This window comes from Corylus avellana, chromosome 8 (assembly GCF_965113065.1).
Source record: "Corylus avellana chromosome 8, dhCorAvel1.hap1.2, whole genome shotgun sequence".
Classification (NCBI taxonomy): domain Eukaryota; kingdom Viridiplantae; phylum Streptophyta; class Magnoliopsida; order Fagales; family Betulaceae; genus Corylus; species Corylus avellana.
In genome coordinates this window covers 9,437,858-9,462,571 of record NC_142497.1, presented here as the reverse complement: position 1 = coordinate 9,462,571, position 24,714 = coordinate 9,437,858, and the positions used below count along the sequence as shown (strand labels likewise).

At 34.8% G+C, this 24,714-nt stretch overlaps 2 protein-coding genes across 2 annotated transcripts; one reads left to right on the top strand and one right to left on the bottom strand.

The window, feature by feature from the left end:
- The first annotated feature begins 15,123 nt into the window (after positions 1-15,123).
- LOC132162885 (TMV resistance protein N-like) lies at positions 15,124-20,403 on the top strand. Its single transcript, XM_088519028.1, has 5 exons — positions 15,124-15,614; positions 16,578-17,679; positions 18,227-18,490; positions 18,601-19,560; positions 19,650-20,403. The coding sequence occupies exons 1-5, from the start codon at positions 15,124-15,126 to the stop codon at positions 20,301-20,303; spliced, it is 3,471 nt and encodes a 1,156-aa protein (XP_088375154.1). The 3' UTR covers positions 20,304-20,403.
- Positions 20,404-21,570: 1,167 nt separating this feature from the next.
- On the bottom strand, positions 21,571-23,833 carry LOC132162884 (uncharacterized). The gene is made up of 5 exons (XM_088518735.1): positions 23,780-23,833; positions 23,341-23,529; positions 23,066-23,215; positions 22,594-22,713; positions 21,571-22,029 (listed from the first exon to the last, which is right to left on the bottom strand). The coding sequence occupies exons 1-5, from the start codon at positions 23,831-23,833 to the stop codon at positions 21,571-21,573; spliced, it is 972 nt and encodes a 323-aa protein (XP_088374861.1).
- Positions 23,834-24,714: the final 881 nt, after the last annotated feature.

The following is a 24,714-nucleotide window of genomic DNA, read 5'->3' as shown; positions in this document are numbered from 1 at the left end:
GACGGTGATGATGATTGCAACTTAGAATTAAGTTGTTACCCACTACATATGAGGAATTATTTTTCAGTGAGGCCCCTTCATGCATGTTAATTTTGTTTTTGATGAACCACTCGCTATTTCCAGTTTTTGGGTCCTACCTACCCACTGTTGATGCTAGTAGTAGTAGTCGATCTTAGTAATTATCTTATGATATATTGATTTGTCCACTTAATTATGCATTAGGGTTTTCCATTTTGGAAACGGCGTTTTTGGTGCAAATAACAAATTAATGGGGTTCCATATATATGAGGATGCGTGGGACATATTTAGAATTCGATTTTGAACGAGTTTGTGCAGAGCAGCCAACTATTTGAGAGAAAGCCACTTCTACACTATCACATTAATTAGATGGGGTCGGCCTGTAAGTACATCTATGATCATTTTTTCAGTTTCATATGACATAATAGTGTTATTATATATGGTTGATGGGTCATGAAGATTTAATATACTTTATTTTATTATTTTATTATTATTTTATTTTTTTTAATTTATGTGCTTGAAATGTGGTAGTTCAAACCAAATTGGAATGGAGGAGGCACCGGAATAGAAAAATTGGACAAAATTTCAATGAATTTGGAATGAAACTATATATATGACATATGAGTGTGTATATTAAAGGATTAAATTCTATAATATATTCTCAAAGACATAATAATGCTATTCACGTTGATGAGTCATGAAAATTTTAATTCTTCAATTTTTTTTGCTCTGTTTGAGAAATGGGTTCTCTGCCTGATTCATATTGCCTGTGAAATCCAATTAATTAATTCTAAATGGTTTTTTTGGTAAACCGTACAAATCCATGTTGCTTCTTGGGTTTTTTGTTTTTGTTTTTGTTTTTTTAATTTTTTAATTCAATATATTTGATAGCTATCACATTATCGTCTATTTGGGTTTTGAAGGATTTTAGACCGGGCATGTCTTCTGCGTGTAAGTATTCCTGGAGCTGATATTTCAAAGTTTGATTGAAAACAATGAACCCCTTTCTAATTGTTTGAAATTCAGAATACTCCCAAAATTGACATTGGGCTTAAATTTGCCCATATATGTGGGGGGGCTCTAATGAGTTTCTTGGGATTTTCTTTTGGAAATGTAGAGGGGGGGTTTTGTCAAGGTGAAAGATGATTGAGAAGCCCGCTATTTTGCTTGATTAGGCTTTTTTATTTTATGAATTTAACTCAACTAACTAAGCTTGTGGGTCAAGTTGCACATATCAACATTAGGTTTTGGAAGTACCCATTACCTTCCTATTGGCTCCAAAGTGTGTAAACTTAGGTTTAGAGGAAGTTTTCAATTATTGGGAAATAAATAAATTATATTTTTCTTCTCAAACTATCAACGGATTTGTAATGCTTTTATTGAATTATCAACTGATCATGTTGAATAAAGGATTCATGAGTCTCCTAGTCGGAAATGATGAGCCATCGAGACTTCAGATGTGGAGCGTCATAATATGTTATTATCGTAATTGTCCCACAACAATTAAATGCAATCTTAAAATGTTTGAATAATTGTAAGTTTGATAGTATTGTTTTTCATATATAATGAATGTCTTTCATAGAATAAATGCTTAGTTTATTAGAGTCCATCTCAGGTTTAGGGTGAGGAGTGCATACAAGGCCAGCCCAAATTATTTGGGGCCTTAGGTAAAACTTTAAAACTGACCCTTATTTTTTTAATATTTAAATATTAATTAAATAATATTTAGTTTAATATTGCAGAAGATCTTTACCTAATAAACACCAATTCCGCACTCGGTGATCATTTGTTTGAGACTAAAATTACCATTTTGCCCTTACTCTTTGTTCTTTATACTTAAATTAAGCATGCTTATTTTTGTCTTTCAGCATTTTTGTAGATTGCAAAATAACCATTTTAACATTTTTGAAATGTAAAAAGTTAAACATTTTAACCTTTTGTGAGGGGCTAGATTTTTGCAAAATAACCACAATAGACAAGTTTGTGGGATTCTCAGATTTTTTTTTTTTTTTTTTTTTTCGTTCTTATTTTATAGAGGGCCTCGATATTATAAAAAAATAATATTATTTTTTAAAAAACATGTTGACTGTTGAGGGCCTCGTAGCTGTTGTGCAGAAGGCCTCCATATTATCAAAAAACATAATATTGTTTTTTTTAAGCATGTTGAAGGCCTCAAGAAAGCATGTTGGGGCTTTGATATTATAAACAAATAATAATATTTTTCTTAAAGCATATTGAGGGCCTCGTGGCTGTTGTGCAGATGAATATTCTCAATGTTGTGAAGGTGTTTATGTGGCGAGCATGCCACAATGCTCTAGCAACGAAATCAAATTTGCATCATTTGAAGATTACAGAGGATCCTTTATGTCTTGTTTGTGGTATTGAGGTATAGACGACATGGCATGTATTATGGAGCTGTCCAGTAGCAAAGGACATATGGAGTAGGTGCAATAGAAAAATTCAGAAAAGTAGTGTTAATCAGGAGGAATTTATGCTCTTATGGGAGGAGCTTCTTCAACTCCTAAACATAGAGGACATGGAATTAATGGCGGTGGTTGCACGACAAATATGGTTTTGTCGGAAAGCCCTTGTACATGGGAACAAGATAAATCTGTCTATCAATGTGGTAGGGAGTGCTATGGAGTCTCTGGAGGCTTATCAAGAAGCAAATTCTCGGAAGAATGAAGTAGCCAAAAGGAGAAATTCACAAGACCTCCGTTGGGAAGCCCCGAAAAATGACTTTGTTAAAGTTAATTGGGATGCCGCAGTAGACTTGAATAGAAATAAGATGGGGGTCGGGGTGATCAGAAGAGATGGAATGGGAGAGGTTCTAGCGACTTTGTCATCACCAAGAGTTTACATTATTGAGCCAGATATAGTGAAGGCAATTGCGGCTTTGAGGGCTGCCCATTTTTGTCGTGAGCTAGGTTTCTAAAGGGTGGTTATGGAAGGCGATGCTCTCCAAGTGGTGCAGGCTCTCAGGAAAGATGGGAGGAGTTGGAGTCGGTATGGTCATCTTATTGAGGAAGTTCGTAGGGTCTTAAATGGCCTTCAAAGTTGGGAAGTTAATCATGTTAGACGACATCTTAATGAAGCAGCACATCGTCTTGCGAAAGAAGCGCTTTCCCTTACCGTGGAACAAGGTTCTATTGAAAAAATCCCACATTGTATTTCGGATATTATCCTGATAAAGCGTTGTGCTTAATTTTGTTTTGCTATTTATAAAAGTCGCTCTATTGTACTAATAAAAAAATCCATCTTAGGTGTTTGAAAAATTGTATATGTTAACATATAGTCCTATAGATTTAATAATTATTTTCAAAAATAGAAAATGAATCATAAATTCAATAATTATTTTCATAAATGGAAATGGAAAATGAATTCACATAAATAAAAGTGTAGGTCCTACAAATTATTTAATAATCATCTTAAAAAATAAAAAATGAAAACTAGCTTCATCTTTTTATTCTCAACGCGTGCGCTATCTACAGTGCAATAGGCCACGCTTTCTTTCATTTCCCACTACCTTTCTACGATCTAGAGGGATTTTCTTTTTAAAAAATCCTAATCAATTGCAAAAAGGCAGAGAGATCTTGGAAGGATCACATTTAATATTTATCCTAATTAATATTCTATTTCAAATAAAGAAAGTTACCGTGTGGAAGTTGCAAAAAATTTTCTTCTTTCTTTGACCAACGGGTATGATTTGTCTCATCTTTCAAGATTGTTTATTAATTATAAAGAAGCTTCCAAGAATTTTCTTCTTTCTTTGAAGAGCCATTTAGCTGTTAAGGAACCAATAGAGTCTGTTTTATAGTTGTTCTTATCTTTTAGTATTATCCTTATAGTTGTTCTTATCTCTTCTCTTTAGTGTTCTAGTTGTATTTGTTTTACTTATTTGTATTGAATTAGGTCTCCTACTTTGTATCAAGTTTGGGTTTGTCAAACTTGATTACAATTGTAACTCTTTGCCTATATATACAATGAGAACGAAGCTGAGACTTCATTCCGCCAAAAGCAATTTTCTTTGCTTTCTTTCATGGTATCAGAGCCTTACGGTTCATACCCCTCTCAATAAGATCCTTGACCCTCTCAAATTTTTGGGCCTTCTTCAACGGAATCAGCTTCTTCTCCAGGCAAATTCGCAGCTCTTCTTGCTGCCCTCAGATCACCTTTTCTCTTGCCGCACCTGCTGTACTGCACCAACATTGCCGCACTGCACCAGATTGCCGCACCTACTTTCTTTCTTCTTGCTGCACCAAATTACAGCCTCATTGCTGTTCTTCTCCTTGCCGTACCAGACCATAGCCGCATCTCCTTGCCGTGTCCTTGATACTGCACTCATGACGCAATCCAGCGACGCTGCTCTATCCTTCACAATGCCAAACATTGCGCATCTCTGTCAATCTAAGCTCGATGACAGCAACTATCTCGGATGGGTATTTCAATTTAAGCCCATCCTCAAAACTAACGGCTTGATGGGCATTGTTGATGGCTCTGAGCCATGCCCACCAAAGCTTATTCCATCTTCTCCGGACAAAACTACTCCTGATGTCCCAAATCCAGAATATATTATCTGGGAAAAGAAAGACCAATGTATTCTCAGTTGGTTCATTGCAACCTTAACTGCTCCACTTGTGCCTACTATTTATGGGTGTAAAACCTCCAATCAAGTATGGAAAACCCTTGCCACTCGTTATGCTTCTCCATCAAGGTCTCACGTCACTCAATTGAGACGCCAACTTCAGACTCTCAGACAAGGTAATAATCCATGTGTTACCTTTATTCGAAGTGCAAAATCCTTGGCTGACCAGCTAGCTATCGCCGGCAGCCCCATCACCGATGATGACCTTGTATCCTACATCATTGGTGGATTAAGCTCCACCTACAATTCTTTTGTCATGACCTACTCGATGATAACAAAGAATACCACTATGTCTCTTGAAGAATTTCAGTCTGAATTACTTGGACACGAGCAACTCATTGAACATCAGGCTGCCATTGATGAACCACAATCCTTTGCCATGACTGCTCAGAAGCCAGGTTACAAACAGAGATTCAACAACCAAAGGAAACATTTCTCCAATTACAGAAATTCCTATCCCTCAAAGAAGACTTTCAACGGATCTCCTGGTATACTCCCAACCCCTGCTTTCTCCCAAGGAAAAACTATTACTGGAAGCACTAGCAACTATACTCCAAGAAGCAATTCTCCCAACAACTACACTCCAAGGAGAAATAACTACACTACAAGGAGAAATTCTCAACCTGGCATCCTCTCATCCAACAAACCTCTTTGTCAGATATGTGGCCGCTCCAATCATCAAGCATTGGACTGCTTTCATCGCATGAATTATTCATTCCAAGGACGACATCCACCATCTGAACTTGCTGCAATGGTTTCTCAATCCAACGATCTACAAGATGAAGATGAATGGCTTGCTGACAGTGGAGCCAATACTCACATCACTAATGACTTGGAAAATCTAACTCTGCAGCAACCATATCAGGGTAATGAGACAGTAGCAGTAGGTAATGGTAATGGACTTGGTATCTCCCACACTGGCTCTTCCTCTTTTCTTCGCTCAAATCAACTCCTACATCTTAAAAATATCTTACATTGCCCTGATGCTACAACAAATTTACTTTCAATAAATAAATTTTGTCGTGACAATAATTGCCATTTTAAACTAACTGATACCTATTTCTTGATTAAGGACAACCTCACAGGGAAGATCCTCCTACAAGGGGCAAGTGAAGATGGTCTCTACCCATTAAGGCTACAACACTTCACCAAAAATAAAGTCAGAGCATTTACTGCGCAAATTGGGATCAGGGTGTCTTCTTCAGTTTGGCACAACCGCTTAGGGCATCCAAGTCATCAAATCTTGCAGCATCTGCTTCACAACTACTACCTTCCTGTGTCTTCAGTTAAGTCGAGTCAATCTATTTGTGTTTCATGTCAATTAGGAAAGAGCAAAAAATTACCCTTTATTGAGTCAAGTCGTATTACCACTGCTCCATTGGAGCTTATTCATAGTGATGTATGGATTTCTCCTTTATCTTCAATCAATGGAAGCAAATGTTATGTTATCTTTATTGATGATTTCTCTAGATACACCTGGCTATTTCCTCTAAAACTCAAATCAGATGTTTTTGAAACCTTTGTTAAATTCAAGTGTTTGATAGAAAATTTATTTTCCCTTAAAATTAAACAACTTCAAACAGATGGGGGTGGTGAATACACCTCTCATAACTTTACTAAATTTCTGTCAACACATGGTGTTCTTCATCGAGTCACATGTCCACATACATCTCAACAAAATGGAGTTTCAGAAAGAAAACATAGGCATATCATTGAATCTGGTCTTAGTCTCCTAGCTCAATCCCACCTTTCTTCTAAATACTGGGTTGAAGCTGTCAGTACTGCCGTGTATCTCATCAATAGATTGCCTACCCCTACTCTCCAAAATTCAAGTCCTTTCACCAAACTCTACAATAAGGAGCCAGACTACACCTTTTTAAAAACTTTTGGTTGTGCTTGTTATCCTCTCTTAAGACCCTATGCCAAACACAAATTGGAATTCAGAAGCAAACAATGCATCTTCCTTGGATATTGTACCCACCAAAAGGGTTACAAGTGCCTTGATCCCATCTCCAATCGTGTATATGTCTCTAGACATGTTATTTTTGATGAATTGGTGTTCCCTGCACAGAATAGAGCAGCATCTTCATCCCCTAACGGATCAGATCCTTCCCCTACAGGTATTGTTCTTGATCATTCTCATTTTTACTCTATGAATAATTCTGACTCTAATACTGTTCAGACCTCACCCCCAATCACCTTGCCTTCCCCAGCACAAGTACCTATTCTAAACACTCCCCTGACTACCCCTACTGCCGAATTACTACCACCTACCCCTGATCCTATCCCCCACCTAGATCAATCCTTACTTCAGCTTTTGCCTGCACCTACTGAACCAGCCTCTCCTCATATTGTCACAAGATCTATGACTGGAAACTCCAAACCTAAGTCTTTTCCCAACTATCAGCTATTCCTATCCTTAAAATCAACCAAGCATCCACTAAAATCCTTTCATGCTACACCCTTGCCTTCTATCCCTACCACATTTGCTCAGGCTGTTTCTAACCCTAAATGGTTTGCTGCAATGGAAAGTGAACTTCAAGCTTTAGTTGACAATGGTACTTGGTCTCTTTGCCCTAGACCTTCACATCGAAACATCATCAAGAATAAGTGGGTTTTTCGGCTAAAGGAAAAATCAGATGGCACTATTGAAAGATACAAGGCAAGACTAGTGGCTAAGGGTTTCCAACAAAGAGATGGTATTGACTACACTGAAACCTTCAGTCCAGTTATAAAACCAGCCACTATACGGATCCTACTATCCTTAGCAATCCACTACAATTGGCCCCTCAAGCAATTGGATGTCTCTAATGCCTTCCTTCATGGTTACTTGAATGAAGAAGTCCTCATGGAGCAGCCTACTGGTTTTGTTGATGCAGCTTTTCCAGATCATGTTTGTAAGCTCAAAAAGGCCCTCTATGGTCTAAAGCAAGCCCCACGAGCTTGGTTTCATAGATTGTCACAAGCTCTTCTCCATCTTGGTTTTGTTGGATCCTTAGTAGATACCTCTCTTTTTATGCTTCATCAAGGCTCTGTTCATATTTACATACTGATATATGTTGATGATATCATAGTAACAGGTACAGATTCATCTATCATGGAGACTCTCATCCACGGCCTTCAAATGGAATTTAAGTTGAAAGATCTTGGTTGCCTTTCATACTTCCTAGGCATCCATGTCCTTCGTGACAAAACTGGCTTGCATCTAAATCAAGGTAAATACATTATTGATTTACTTGATCGTGTGCAAATGCTTGGAGCAAAGCCCTATGCCGCACCCTGCACTTCAGGCAAGAAGCTCACCAAGCTTGATGGTGATACTCTACCAGATCCCACAACCTATCGTCATATCATTGGAGCTCTACAATACTGCACACTCACAAGACCTGACATAGCCTACACTGTCAATCAATTGTGTCAATTTCTCCATTGTCCAACTACAGAACATATGAAGGCTGCTAAAAGAGTTCTAAGGTATCTCAAAGGCACACCAGATCATGGCCTTCACTTCACTTCAGGTCCTCTTCAACTTCAGGCATACTGTGACTCTGACTGGGCAGGGGATCCTCTTGATCGCAGATCCACTACAGGGTATTGTGTTTTCTTCGGCTCCAACTTAGTATCTTGGCATGCCAAGAAGCAGCCTGTTGTCTCGAGATCTAGCACCGAGGCTGAATATCGTGCAATGGCCATTACAGCTGCTGAACTCTCATGGCTTCGAATGCTACTCAAAGAATTGCAAGTTTCTCTCCATGATCCTCCTGTACTCTGGTGTGATAACATAGGAGCTATTGCTTTAGCTTCTAATCCCATCTACCATGCTCGTACCAAACATATAGAAGTTGACTACCACTTCATCCGTGAGAAAATTCTTCACAAAGATCTTTGTGCTAGCTACATCCCAACTCAAGATCAATGTGCTGATATCTTTACAAAGGGCCTTACCTCCTCTCGATTTCTTTTCCTCAGAGACAAACTCATGGTTACTCCCCCTCCCATTCGTTTGAGGGGGGCTGTTAAGGAACCAATAGAGTCTGTTTTATAGTTGTTCTTATCTCTTCTCTTTAGTGTTCTAGTTGTATTTGTTTTACTTATTTGTATTGAATTAGGTCTCCTAGTTTGTATCAAGTTTGGGTTTGTCAAACTTGATTACAATTGTAACTCTTTGCCTATATATACAATGAGAACGAAGCTGAGACTTCATTCCGCCAAAAGCAATTTTCTTTGCTTTCTTTCATTAGCGAGGTATAAAAAGAAGGAAAGAGAAAGAGAAAAGAGAGAAGAAAAGGAAAAGAAGAAAGTGGATGTGCTTATGGGTCGGGTATTTTATTACACAAATATTACCCCACTTTCACATATTATAAACTATTAAAAATTGGTTCGAGGGTTTGTTAGGTAAATCCTCTCTCTGCCAACAACACTCACAGCCTCTCTTCCTTCTCCATATATTTCTGTTCAAAAATTAGCTTTATTGTTGCTTGTAATACATATTATAATGTTTTTCATGAAATTGCAACCAAAAGACAAGGTATGAATAATGCTAATTCATATCAATAATACAAACACAAAATCATACAACACCACACTATAATTTTCAATTAGTCCATTAAAACTATTATATGTGCTAAATTCAAAAACAAAAGTAAAATTCACAACTTTTTGTCTTTACAAAAGGAAAAAAGAATCCAGTCAACATCTTCTCGTATTAATAATGTAATTTCATTCCACTCAAATGCTAAGGAAATGTGGGTTAATACTTAATACTTAGATCAAAATAATAATAGGTCAGTTAAAATAATAAGGTGGGTTAGTACTTATTAGCATTAATTAAATATTGTGAGATAAGAGTGATTGTGTTTGTGGATTTTGTTCGTAAACGAATAAGTAAGATCGTTAGATAATGTTTTAATAAAGAATAAAGTTAGGTTTACAAATAAATTTTATAAAAATAAAAATAAAACTTTTACAATATAATTGAAAATTAAATAAATTTAATTTTTGAGAAATCTAATCATTTTTTGTAACTTAATGTTATAAAAGTGCTTCTGTAAAATTTCTTTAATAAATTAGCAAAGTTATGGTGGCCAGTCAGCTTTGTGGAAATATTATATCAGAAACAACAAAAGTCAAATACTAACTCTGTGGTAGGTGAATTAGTGTGATTATGTTAACCGCAGTGAATAAATAAGTTGTTTTATAGATTAAGTTAAGAAAGAGTGAGGGAGAAGTGTGCGCGTGGGAAAGTTGAGGGAAAAATAAAAGAAAATAAGAGAGTGGATAGTGGGAGACAAAGAAATAAATAAACTAATATAAAACAAAGGGAGTGGTGGGGTAGGAGAAAATAAGAAAAGAGAAAGAGGAAGTGGCGGAGAAGTTGGGAGCAAGAAGAAAAATGAGAAAAAGAAAAGAAAAAGAAATGAAGGTGATGGAGGGTGGGTGAGGTTGTCGGAAGAAGAAGAAAAGAGAGGAGAAAAAAAAAAAAAAAAAGTAGGAAATAATAAATTTGTGGGTCTAATTCATCTCATAAAATTGATTCTATAAGAGAGAGTTGTCCATTCTTTATAAACATGTCCAAGGTCTTGTCCACCGACAATGTGGGATTGTCGGTCCCATTCGTCTTGTGGTTAGGGGTGTCAAAAAATACCGAGAAATCAAAACCGGAACCGAAAAACCGGAGAGCCGGTTCCGGTTCCGGTTGCAAAAAAATAAAAAACCGGGGACCTCGGTTCCGGTCCTGGTTTTTGGCACTCAATAAAAACCGAAAAACCAGAACCGGGTGCATATATATTAATTTTTTTTTTGTTTATGTTGTCACGTATATCATGCTTTGTTCCGGCCATTACATTCAACTCAATTCCAAACGTAAAGAAGAAAATGAAGCAAACCCCACTATCTACCTTACAAGTTCCATTACAATAATACTTCCCAGCACATAATGTGATGACTATCAAGCAGGAGTAGATCAATAGTTCATTTCAACAAACGTATTTGTGCATACTGTTTACATAAGAAAAAGTAAGCTCTTAACTATTTTAACAAAGAAGAAAAAGAGCTTCAAAAGTCATTTTGAACAACAACAAACAATGCCTGAATCAGTTAGGAGAATAAAGTATCAAGTTTGGCCTGTTTTGGAAACTAAACAATCACAAAAGCATGAAATATAACAATTTGTCCATCTACAGCATTACAAATGTGGAAATGGGATTTGTGGCATGACACTTTTGAGCACAGAATTAGATGACAGTGTTACCATCACATGGAGGTCTCGTACTTGACGCAAATAATTGATTGGATTTAGGAATAGTTTCTTCACACTAACAAACATTTTAACAAAGTATGATCCAAAAGCACCATGCACTAATTCAATCTTTGTAAAAGTTGCAATCAGTAACAAATTTGAACTCTAAAGGGTAAGCTTGGCTCCTTCAACCTCCAAGCTGCTGGCTGATGGTGATAATGTGCAGAGATTCAATTATTTAATTTCCTTAAAAAACCGGTTACTGTTCCCGATTCCGGTTTTTCAAAACCAAGAACCGGGGTACCCCGGTTTCGATCCCGGGTTTTGGCCAAAAATCGGGAACCGGGACCGGGTGGCCAAAACCGGGGACCAGAACCTGGTTGACACCCCTACCTGTGGTAGGCTCTGATACCAAGAAAAATTTTGTGAGCCTAATTTATCTCATAAAACCGGTTATATATAAGAGAGTTGTTCATTCTTTATAAACATGCCCAAGATCTTGTCCACATGCAATGTCAGATTACTTCTCAACACCTTCCCTCACATACAGGTCGGTATTTTTTTTGGTTCTTATAATTCGTGGGTCTAATTCATCTCATAAAACTGGTTCTATAAGAGAATGTTATTCATTTTTTATAAACATGCCCAAAATCCTATTTACAAGCAATGTAAAATTATTTTTCCACAAGAAACACTTGTGAACTTGCTGCAGCGTGAATCAAGGCACTTATATTACTTTAGAATATTATAAAATTTTAGATTAAGCTTCACAGTAGAGGCTCTATAAGTTTCTAGGTCACTAATAAGCTTTAAATGAGTTTAAAAAATTAAAAGGACAAAGTCCGCTTAACCCCCTTAAACTACCACTCCAATGACAATTTACCTCCAAAACTATCAATTGTGATAATATACTCCCCAAACTACCAAAATAATGACCATGTACCCCCAATTTTAACAAAATGATGAAATTACCCTTACTAAAATAAAAACAAAAATACAAATTTTTTTTTTCCAAATTTTAATGGTATTTTTGTCATATTAAAAATTTTATGGGGGTAATTTTGTCATTTTGCTAGCATTTGAGGGGTACATTGTCATTGTTTTGATAGTTTGAAGGGTAAATTATGATTATTTATAGTTTGAGGAGTAAATTATCATTAGGGTGATAGTTTAACCGCATTAAGTAGACTTTACCCTTTCTTTTTTTTCTTTGACCAACGCGTATGCTTCTTCTCACCTTTCAAGATTGTTTATTAATTAATTATAAGGAAGCTGCCAATAATTTTCTTCTTTCTTTGAATAGTCATTTCGCGAGGTATAAAAAGAAGGAAAGAGAAAGAAAAAAGAAGGAAAAGGAAAAGAAGAAAGTGATGTGCGTTATGGGTTGGGTATTTTATTACACAAATATTACCCCACTTCCACATATTATAAACTTATATAATCTCACCTAACATCCTCATCTAACATTTCATTCTTCTAGCACACAAAAATTTCAAAGACAACCAAATCAAGAAACCTTCAATACAATATATCATTAATATTTCTATTATTCTAATTATTAATACACAATTTGCATTTTTTTAAGAATAAGTTGAAAATTTCAAACCAGTTGTGACCACACTCCTGCAATGAGAATTCAGTTTTAGCTTCAATATACATGAGGCAACTCATATATATATATATATATATATATATATATATATATAATGAGTATGTTAGGTGAGGATGATATATATATATATATATATCATCCTCACCTAACATATTCATTCTTCTAACACAAAAATTTCATACACACCCAAATCAACAAACCTTCAATACAATATATCATTAATACTTCTATTATTCTAATCATTATTACACAATTTGAATTTTTTTAAGAATAAGTTGAAAATTTCAAACCAATTGTGACCACATTCCTGCGATGAGAATTCTATATATATATATATATATATATATATATATATCCCAGAATTTTTTCCTCCAATGATTTCCTTATTAATTTGCCGCCCTAACTAAAGAACTGCCTGTAACATTAGGCTTAAGAATGTGAAACACAAGTACGAAAGCCATTATTAGATTACCATTTACGAACGTCATGGTTATCTAAGTTTAACTATGACATATCTTGTAAGTGGGAAATCTGAAATTAGTATAAATGTATATTGCCTTTGTGTGTGTATATATATATATATATATATATATATGCTTTTGGGCACCTTCACTTTGTAAGTTAATTTTGCATAGTAAATTCGACTTGAAGTTTGTGTCATTTGCTATGAGAGCTACTACTACTCTAAGGCTTCGTTTGGTTCGCGGATTGTTTAGTCCATTGGAAAAGGATTAGCTACCACTGGGATTAGCTATCACTGGGAATAGATTAGCTAATCATATTCTTTTGTTTGGTTGTAACACTGGAATAGACTACCTAATCCTATTCCTTCGTTTGGTACAGTGCAATATGTTGGTGAATGGAATTGTATTGTGATCTTATTTCCTAAAATACCCTTATAATATAAATACAATTTATATTATTAAGGACTTTCATTCTTTTTTTTTTTTTGAAACATAAACAATTTTACTATAATTTTTTTCTTTTTTAGTTATGTCATGTATATATAATTTTATATATATATATATGCTTGAACAGGTATGAATAACCTGTGTTCAAGTGTGTGTGTATATATATCAGTGTGATTTTTAATTCAATTATATATATATATATATATATATATATATATATATATATATAACTAAATTAAAAATCACACTGAGAAAGTATAGAGAAAGAGAGATGGAGAAACAGAATAAAAAATAAAAATAAACCCTAAACAGAATCAAAGAGAAACGATACAGAGAATCAAAAAAAATAAAAAAACAGAAGAAAAATAAAAAAAACTCAAAAACGTTTTGGGTACATATATATACACACACACACGCTTGAACAGGTATGAATAACCTGTGTTCAAGCGTGTGTGTGTATATATATATACGCTTGAACACAGGTTGTACGCTTGAACATAGGTTATATATATATATATATATATATATATATATATATATATATATATATATATATATAATTGAATTAAAAATCAAACTGAGAAAATATAGAGAAAGAGAGATGGAGAAACAGAATAAAAAAATAATAATAATTTTTTTTTTTAAAAAAAAAAAAAAAGCCTAAACAGAATCAAAGAGAAACGATACAAAAAAAAAAAAACAAAAAAAAAAAATCCAAGAAATAGAGAGAGAATGAAATAACCAAGAAACAAAGAAGAGAAATCGAAGAGAAGAGAAGGGGAGAGAGATCGCTTGCGCAGAGAAGAGAGATCGTTGCTCTTTGAGAGATGGAGATCGTTTTGCAGAGTCTCCTTGAGAGATGTGGGTGCTAGAAGGGTGGGGTTTTTGTGGGCAATTTACACGATAATTTTAATCCCACAGGAAAGGATTAGCTAAGCCACTCGTTTTTGAGTGGCTTAGCTAACCCCGTGTATATAGGATTAGTAATCCCATGGGAATAGTTATTCCCAGGAATAGAGTGTTACCAAACAAAGGACTAGCTATACCTAGTGTTAGCTAGTCCAATCCAAGGGTCTAATCCGCGAACCAAACGGGGCCTAAGTATGAGATTGACTGTTGTGACCGAATCACTTTCTCCAAATTTTAATAAGCCCACAAACGGGCCCAACATAACATTTTTAAAAAAACCCATTAAAGATAAGAAAAAGTTTCAAATTTTTTCAAAAGGTCGCATGGCCAACAACCTCCTTTTTTTTTTTTCTTTTGTTTTTTCACCACCCTCCTAGAATTACATTGTCCTCATTGATTTATTTATCTATAATACAAATGGTCTCTATTTATTGGGAAGTGAGTATATAATGTGTGATAATCAAATCATCTTCATTTGATTACAATACAAAGATTTGATTACAATGAACTCGTAAATAAAGTATATTTCATTATTAACCAAATATATATTTTTCCTAAATTCTAACCCAAAAAAAAAAAAAAAAACATGATAGATATTTCAACTTTCATGTCAAAAAAAAAAAAAAAACTTTCGTTTCCCACTAGAGGATCTACACAACCTATCCAATTAGTTTTCTACGCAAGGAAACTGCCAAGAAGTTGCTCGGCGTTGACTTAATTCTCTATTTATGCTAAGGAGAGTCGTTAATCACATTATCTCTAAAAAGTAGTAATCAAGTTTACATACAAAATGGCTTCTTCCTTGAGCTTCCAGGGAGCCTCTTCCTCATCCACCTCTCTACGGCCTTACGATGTATTCTTGAGCTTTAGAGGCTTAGATACCCGACAAAATTTTACTGCTTATCTATGCAAGACTTTGCGTGAAAAGGGAATCCATACCTACATGGATGACAAACTTAGAATGGGAGATGAAATTGAACCCGAACTTCTCAAAGCCATTAATGAGTCAAGAATTGCAATCGTTGTACTTTCTGAAAACTATGCATCATCCACATGGTGCTTGCGCGAACTGGAGAAAATCCTTGAGTGTATGGAAACAAACCAACAAATAGTCATGCCAGTGTTTTACAAAGTAGATCCATCGGACGTACGCCATCAAAACAAGACTTTTGGTGAAGCATTGGTCAAACATGAAAGCAGATACAAGGATAGTATTGTGAAGCACTGGAAGGCAGCCCTACAGAAAGTGGCCAATTTGTCCGGCAGGCATTTGGTGAAAGGGTACATATTTCTGACCTTATATATACACCACTAAAATAATTTACTGAATGTAGTAGTCTTTTTTTCTTTTTTTTTTCTTAGTTTACTGAATGTAGTAGTCAATTGTACATGGATAGGACTCGATCCTTCCAATTAGACACTTTAAAAGTACTTAATTAGATCTCATTTCGTCTTCTTTTTTTTTTTTTTTTTTCTTTTTTGTGTTCAAGAAAATAATTGATTAAATTATTTTTTTTAAGACCACGTAATTTACTTAAATAATTTATGGATGATCTTCGTAGTTTTGAATTTAATGAAATCACATATAAGGAAAATTATTGAAATATAATTAAATGCTTTTAATTAAGCTAATTTAATGACCAGTTTAATATTGAAAAACCGGTTCAAAAATTATACCTTAAAAAACCGGTTTATCCTTTTAAAAGAAGGATTCACGCTACATGTCGCAATATTAAGGCACTTCTGAGAGTGATTCGGCTTTTCATATCATATATATATATATATATATATATATATATGATATGATTAATTATTTTGCTAGATCGAATAGCGCAAGATGAAAAAAAAAAAAAAAAAAAGAAGCACTTTTAGTAAAGATTAAACATTTTGGAATTAAATAAACCCTTATGATTAAAAAAAAACATAAAAATTTGAAGAAATGCAATTACACTTTATTCTAAAATGTAATAATACAAAAAAATAAAAATAAAAATAAAAATAAAGACACTGAAAAGTATGAATCTAATTAAGGAAAGGCATGTGATCAATCCATAGGAGGATTTAGATTTTGGGAGGGAAGGATTACATCGTATCTTGCTGCCTATCATTTGTTACAAAGAGAAAAATGTATGCATGTAAATCATACTCCTATACTGTCTTTTCATCATTTCACTAGTACTCGAACTATTTTTTTTATTTTTTTTATTTTTTTAATTTTTTTTAATTAATGTTTTGCATTGGTAGGAATGAATTTGAAGTTATGGACCAAATTGTTCAAGGGGTCGTCTCAAGAATGGCAAAGCTGATTCCAATCTTAGATGTCGCCAAGTATCCTGTCGGGATAGAGTCTCGTGTAAAACAAATAAATGTGCTTCTAGGGATTGAAATGAATGATAGACGCATGGTAGGAATATTTGGACTGGGTGGAATTGGTAAGACAACTATCGCCAAAGCGGTCTTTAACTCAATTGCTTATAAATTTGAAGGTAAGTGTTTTTTGGACAATGTTCGAGAAACTTCAAAATTACCCAATGGTCTAGAGTCATTGCAAGAGAAACTTCTTTTTGAAATCCTAGGTGACTCAAGTTTGAAGGTTCATAGTGTTGACCGAGGAGTCAATGTCATAAAGGCAAGGCTTTGCAATAAAAATGTTCTTTTAGTTCTTGATGATGTGGATGATTTGACCCAATTAGAAAAATTATCAAGAGAATGTGGTTGGTTTGGTTTGGGAAGTAGAATCATCATAACAACTAGAGATGAGCATTTATTAGCTACGCATGGAGTTGATTTAAGACACAAGATGAATGATTTGGATGACAATGAAGCTCTTAAGCTCTTTAGCCGACACGCCTTCCATAGTGACAAACCTAATGACGGTTTTGTGAAACTCACAAAACATGCATTACGTTATGCTGGGGGCAACCCACTAGCTTTAAGTGTGGTAGGTTCAAATCTATATGGACGACGTGAAGAATTTTGGAAAAATGAATTGGAAAAGTACAAAAGAATTCCTCCTAAAAATATTTATGAAATTCTTAAAATAAGTTATGAGGGATTGGAGGAAGATCAACAAAATATTTTCCTTGACATTGCTTGTTTCTTCAAAGGAGAGGATGCTAAATATGTCACTTGTATATTAAACAGTTGCAACTTATATCCAGATAGTGGTATCGAAGTACTTATTGATAAGTCTCTCATAACTATTGAAAATGGTAATTTGGTCATGCATGACTTAGTGCAAGATATGGGAAGAAATATTGTTCATAAAGAGTCGCCCGATGAACCTAGCAAACGCAGTAGATTGTGGTTTCATGAAGATGTTCGTGATGTATTGGAAGAAAATATGGTAAGACTCATAAAAACACCCTTTTAAATTTACATTTTTCAAAAATTGATAGAAAAATATCCACGTAATTGCGCACACACATATACATGCACCATCCATCTCAAAACTAAGTGTTTGGACGTACTTCAATCCAAAAGAATAAATATATCATCAATGAAATTGTCTTTTACTCTATTTCAAAGATAGATATAGTTTTTATGAGTACTGTACTTTTTCTTTTATAAATATAGAAATTCTTTTTATGAGTATTATACTTTTTATATTATAAATAAGTTAGAATAATAAGTAAATATGAGAAAAAAAAATTTTGACATCGTGAATATGATCACTTTCTTCGAGACATTCTAATAATAAAAGCAAATTATCTATTATGATTTTTTTTTAAAATAAAAAAAGCAAAATAGGTTGCCAGATTGATGGAATATAAGTTTGCTTCATTTTCATAAAATAATGTGTGTATATATAAGAATTTATTATAATTCTAGCAAGTGATAAAATATGGAGAACTTTTTGAATTTGTTGACACACTTATGCATTGTCTTAATAGGGAACAGCAAATATTAAAGGCATATTAGTGGACTTGCCGGAACGAGGCTTGATACAGTGGAGATCCAATACTTTTGAGAACATGAAAAGGCTCAAATATTTTATATGTCGTAATGCAGAGTTTTCTGAAGAGCTTACTTATCTCCCTAATGAGTTAAGAGTGCTTGATTGGACTGAATGTCCATTACAATCTCTGCCATCCAATTTTCGTGGAAATAAACTCACTACTCTAAGAATGCGTAACGGCCTCTTCAAAGGATTTTCGGTATGATTGTTATTTTTAATGTTTTTTCTTTAGAATTTTGTTGTAAACTTCTTTGAAGCTCATTTCATTCTTCTTTTTTTTTTCTTTTTTTTTTTTTGTTTACTTTGCAGAATTTTCCAAACCTGAGTATTATGGAACTCATTGGACTTGAAAGCCTAACTGAAATTCCTGATATTTCAGGAATTCCAAATTTACAAAAATTACGTGTTGATGAGTGCAAAAGCTTAGTTAAGGTTCATGACTCTGTTGGATTACTTAAGAAGCTTACCGATCTGCATTTTCTTGAATGCTCTAACCTTATAACATTGCCAAGAAGCCTCAAGTTAAGATCTCTTGAAACTCTTTGGTTTCATTATTGTGCAAGGCTTGAAAACTTTCCTAAAATTGACAGTAAAATGGAACGCTTGGAACAACTTGTATTAAGGGGCATTGCTATCAAAGAACTACCTTCATCCATTGTACATTTAACTGGGCTTTTCGATTTACATATTGAAGATTGCAAAAACCTTGTGCATCTTCCAAGTAGTCTTCAGTTGCAGCCTCTAAATAATCTTCGTCACAAAAGGTGTTCAAAAGTTGATAAGCTTCCAACAAAGGTGAGGGATGAAAGAGAATCCATGCTGTCAGATGAGTCCACAGAGGAATCTAAAATTTCATCAAGTACAAAATTATTTCCGTCACTGAAACTGTTGGTTCTTGACGTAAGTACGCGCCTAATAAAACCAGAATTCTTCATGACACTTGATTGTTTTTCCGGTTTAGATCGCTTGTCTCTATCAGAGAGTGATATTGTTAGACTGCCTGCATGCATCAAAAGATTTGTTAGATTAAGGAAACTTTTCATAATGAATTGCAAGCGACTTGAAGAAATTCCAGAACTTCCACCAAGTATAGAACATATAGTGGCTGATGGATGTGTTTCGTTGGAAAGTTTTCCAGATTTATCAAAAACACTTCAATTCAACACAAGCGGATTGCAAGCGCGCACGGTAAAATGGCTTGGCTTGTCTGAATGCAATAAATTGGCTGTGAATATAGGGAATCAGGTGGAAAATACTTTATGGGATAAGGTATCTCTCTAGCTCTCTCTCTTTTGTACGTATTTTTACGTGCCATGTTTTATTGCTTCTACTTCTGATTGATGCTATTTGTTTAATAGGGACAACCTTTTGTGGACTATTTTGGTGGTGGAATTGCATTTCTGGGAAATAGGATACCGGCTTGGTTCAGCCATCGTAAGGAGAGTTCATATGACAGTAACTCATGTGCAATGGATATTAATGGGCTCCCATATTTGGATGAGATCAAAGGAATTGCTTTTTGTGCTATTTTTGGACCCACTCTTGGGTTCGACCTAAACGAAAACACTTATAAGTTTAGTTTAGCGATCAGCAGTAAAGGTGTAGAAATTGAGACTAGAGAAAGATATATAGCAGTAGCAAGCTCAGATCGTGTATGGAAAGTATCACGCTCAAATCATGTATGGCTGGAGTACTTGGTTTTAGAACCTGTAGTGTTAGAGGAGGACAATCTGCAAGTAAGGTTTTCAATTAGTTCAGGATTGTCCATTATAAGCTGCGGAGTTCATTTGATACAGAAGCATGAAGAGAATGCGAAAGATCATCCAAGTTTGACCCACGTAGATTTTAATCTTTGTTTACAATCTTTCGGTGACAAAAGTGATGAATGTATTTACTCTTCAACCGGAGAGGATGAATATGATGAAGAAAGTGACAATCCAGAATGTTCGGCCGAAGAAGATGATTGTGATGATGAGGATGAGGATGATTGCAACTTGGAATCCAGTTATTAGCCACAACAAAAGAAGCGTTCATCAACCACGGGCGAATCACAATTAAACCAATCAGATCACTCCCAATGCTAAAACCTACCAACATTTATCAGTAAGTACCCTTAATGCCTCTTAGTTTTGTTATGGGTTAACTGCAAGCATTTTATAGTGATAGACTCCAAAGCACTCAAATGGATAGATAATTTTTTTTTCTTGTTTATAGTCCATTTCATTTTTGTTATTTTATTTTTCAAATTTTGATGTATATTGAATATTGATTCCAATTTATGTCTTGAAATGTGGTGTTTTGAAATTCGAACAATTGATGCTCATGGGAAACTAGTTAGGCCTTCATTTGGTGTGGAAAAGTATTCCTAGAGCTCATATTTCAAACTTGATTAAGCAAAATAGGCCCCTTTCTAGCAGATTGAAATTCAAAATGCTCCCAAAATTGAGTATGGCTTAAGTAGGTCAGTTGACTTCATGATACTAGCCGCCCTGAGAATGGAATAAGATCCTCTCCATTTCAAATTAAATGGATAGTATTCAATTAGTGTATTTTAGAAGTTTGAAATTGTCCAAAAAATTAAAATGACAATTTTACCCATCTAAAATACACTAACGGGATATTATCAATTTCAAATAAAGTAGAGAGGATCATTTCCCCTGAGAATAAAGTTGTCCCGAAATAATCAATAGTGAATATATAAGACCAAGTTGTGTGTGTGTGTGTGTGTGTGTGTGTGTGTGTGTTTTAATTGATTGAGGAAAAGGGTTACAAAAAATAATCTTTGTCATTCTTAATCCAAAAAGAAGAGAGAATAGGAGATCCTACGAAAAAAACAGACATAAACCGAAAAAGGGTGACCATAGTAGACCCAAAACGAACAATACAGTGCGAAAATAAGAACAAACGGTAGGAAATTGGGCAAACAAGTGTCCTTGTAGGAAATGGGCCAAGTTGTGTATTTACTTAAATTAATGTAATGTAATTTCTAAAAATTCATAAATTCATCATAGACAGGAAAATAATAACAAAAAAAAAAAAAAAAAACTGGTCTGCACCTATAAATATGTAGGGTCAGTTCAATACATCTCCCAAGCATCATTTTGGAAATGTAAAGGCATCTCCAGATTTCAAAAATATTTAGAACTCTTCGACCTGTATATATATAGTAAAGGCATCTCAGTTCCATACATATATTCCCTTTAAATGCTGAAATCAAATTTGAAAGCTTGTTGTAGTGGCATCATTAAGAACAAGTACAAAAAAATTGCATGTAACTTACTAAAGCCATCTCTTTTGAGGAGGGGTTGCATCCTTGGATCCAGTTAGATGTCGCCTTCTACTCTTTCTTGATGAATCTCCAACAACTGCTTGTTTTTGCCTTGAAGACGAAATTGAATCGGATTTCCAATTTGTAGATATTTCCTTAAGTGGACTTATTGATCGATATTTTGAGCTCCAATATGTTGGTCTCACAAAAGAACCCGGCGGTTTTGCTGGTGTTGACATCTGGTTTCTTGTAGACGAAGAGTAGCTATTCTTAACAGAAATTTCCTCAACTTTAGCAACAGGAGCATGTGGTTGATTCAAAGGGGAAGAGTCTGAATCAGAAGGTGAAGGGCTAGTCGTACTATCCATATCATATAGCAGATTTTCTGCCATGTGTGCACACTGCTCACTGTTTGAGTTCGAGTCTGAAGAAGGAAAAGAGGATCTCCGAAGTCTAGTGAAGTGCACCACCTGCTTTTAATTATACTATTAGTTACAAAATTCAGAACATGACAACCAAATTCTTCAAGTAAACATAAGCAAATATTGTTGTGCATTGCTCATTGCAGACTTAGAGCGCATGCCGCTTTTTTAAAAAAAATGCAAGGCTTATCCACATTGAATTTCATATGTGTAGAAGGAATTCAATCCCTTTACTAAGTCCATTAGAATTGATGGACCTTTTCACATTATAAGCAGTCATTCCATCATTTCATGTGAAAGGGTACTACATAATATGACTAGATCATTATACACAACAAAACCCTAGAAAGGGAACAATTAAAAAGGGAATGGAGGGAGATTGCAAATACTGCTTTTACTTTCTTCAATGAACTCCCCAAACTCTACAACCACTAGATTCATGCCACCTGCTTCTTAACTTTTGTTCTAGGACAACCATGTTCTTCTTTAGTCTTGTAGTAATCGTGTTAATGTCTTCCAACTCAGCAATCCTCTGTTATAAGGGATATGGATTAAGCAAAGAAAAATTTTCAATAAGGACGAAATTCAAAGGGACTATAACTAAAACATTACCTTCGAACCAGCAACATCAGATGAGTGGAGTAGAGTGGTTAGCTCCTTTATGGTGTCATCTTTCTCCTCACAGTCCCGCTTGAGTTTGTAACTGTCTTGTTCAATTATTAAGGTGTTCATCTGAGAAAAATGCACCATGACATTCTAATTTACAATATGTATATAGTTGCACCAATTGTCTTTTTAACCAGCCTTTGTTTGATCAGCATCACCACAATGAGGTTTGATAAATGAGGTATACTGATAGAACCAATAGGAGTAAATGAAATGCATGAACAAGAAAAATAATGCACATTTGCCACCCAAAGTAACGAACCTGGTCTATTAGGCTTAAGAAATTTGACTTATGAAATGCAAGTATGTATGCAATTACTACCATTTACAAACACGATCGATATCTAATCTTAACTATGAGATAATATTGTAACAGGGAAATTCAGAATTAGTGTAATGTTGTTGAACCTCCCATTACCTGGATGTCAGCAGCAGATGTGACACTTGAAGCCCAATCTGACAAATCAGACATGCGGCGCTCCTCTGGTTCTGCTTGGTTTGAGATAGCAAATTTATATTGGAGCATCTCGTCCCCACTAGCACTCAAGGCTTTCCTAACAGAGCTACCCTGAAACCAAACTTAAGATTCGATAAGGAAAATTCAAGCTATTTAGCAATGACATTCACTAGCTGCAATTTAATAGTATATTTACAACTTGTTAGAAATAAATTATTACCGCCAACCCATTATACAGTACACGATGTTAACCAACAACCACAATCAACGAATGTGATCAGATCAAAACCAAAAGCGTCATTACACGATGACTCCACATTCATGGTGAATGCCATCTTGCCCCTACCACCCGAGTGATCCCTAGCATTATTCACCTGCTCGCACAGACTATCAAGCTTCTGTTGCATGCTTGACAAAACCTGATCCTAAAGCAAAATTCGCACACCAGAGCTCAAACGACATAGGTCATTGCAACTTTCTTCACACACTGACAGATGAAAAGAATAAATAACCTTGATCTAGCTCAAAAAGATGTTATTGCTTTCTTGGTAGGGCTGACAGCTTGCTTAAGGAGAGGGAGTGTGTTCATGCTTATGTTCTTTAACTAAGGCTGAGGAATCTTTCTTGAAGCAGAAGGCTAGGAATCAATGGCTGCATTTGGGTGATCAGAATAACAGTTTCTTCCATTGCTCTCTTAAGGTCCAGAATGCTAAGAATACTATCACTCATTTGTGGGATGAGCATGGCAATAGAATGGATGATGTTGAATAGATCAAGCTGGTGGCTGAGAATTTTTACAAGAAGTTGTTAGGGACTAATCAGTTGCAGTTCAATGAAGCAAAAGCTACTTGAATTAGGCATCTTATTCCTGTTGATATTTCTGCTGATAAGGCAACTATGTTGGAGAAGGAGGTTGTTGCAGAAGAAATAAGGGATACTTTGTTTCACATGAAAGCCAATAAGGCCCCTGACCCTGATGGTTTTTCTGCTAACTTTGTCAAGTATGCTTGGTGTTCAAGGTACAATTATTATTTTTCGAAATGAATTCAAGGTACAATTATTATTTTATATATTTATTTCTTTTAAATTATGCTAAAAACTTTTTTGAAGCTAATTTATGCTCTTTCCTTTCCTTTCTTTTTTTTTTTTTTTTTTTTTTTTTTTTTTTTAACAGAATTTCCAAAATATGAGGATTGTGGTATTTTCTAGCTGTAAATTCCTAATAGAAATCCTTGATATTTCAAGGATAACAATTTTAGAATAATTACATGTTTATGGATGCAAAAGTTTAGTTAAGGTCCATGACTCTGTTGGATTCCTTGATAAACTTATGATTCTATCATTTTCCAAATGCTCTAACCTTATTAGTTTGCCAAGAAGCCTCAAGTTGAAATCTCTAAAAATGATTTACCTTGATGGTTGCTTAAGCCTTCAAAACTTTCCTCACATTAAATGTAAACCATTGTGAAAACCTTATGCATCTCCCAAGTAGCATTCTTCAGTTGCAGCATCTAAAGTTTCTCTCTCCCAGAAATTGTTCAAAACTTGTTATGTTTCCAACAAAGGAATCTGAAATTCCATCAAAAAGAGAATTATTCTTACCAACACCT

Coding starts and splice junctions, on each gene's coding strand:
- LOC132162884 (XM_088518735.1), bottom strand. CDS start 23,833: ATGAGTGATAGTATTCTTAGCATTCTGGACCTTAAGAGAGCAATGGAA. Junction 22,714..23,065: donor CATCTGCTGCTGACATCCAG/GTAATGGGAGGT, acceptor CATTTTTCTCAG/ATGAACACCTTAATAATTGA. Junction 22,030..22,593: donor CTGATGTTGCTGGTTCGAAG/GTAATGTTTTAG, acceptor AATTAAAAGCAG/GTGGTGCACTTCACTAGACT.
- LOC132162885 (XM_088519028.1), top strand. CDS start 15,124: ATGGCTTCTTCCTTGAGCTTCCAGGGAGCCTCTTCCTCATCCACCTCT. Junction 15,615..16,577: donor GGCAGGCATTTGGTGAAAGG/GTACATATTTCT, acceptor TTGCATTGGTAG/GAATGAATTTGAAGTTATGG. Junction 19,561..19,649: donor AAAATACTTTATGGGATAAG/GTATCTCTCTAG, acceptor TTTGTTTAATAG/GGACAACCTTTTGTGGACTA.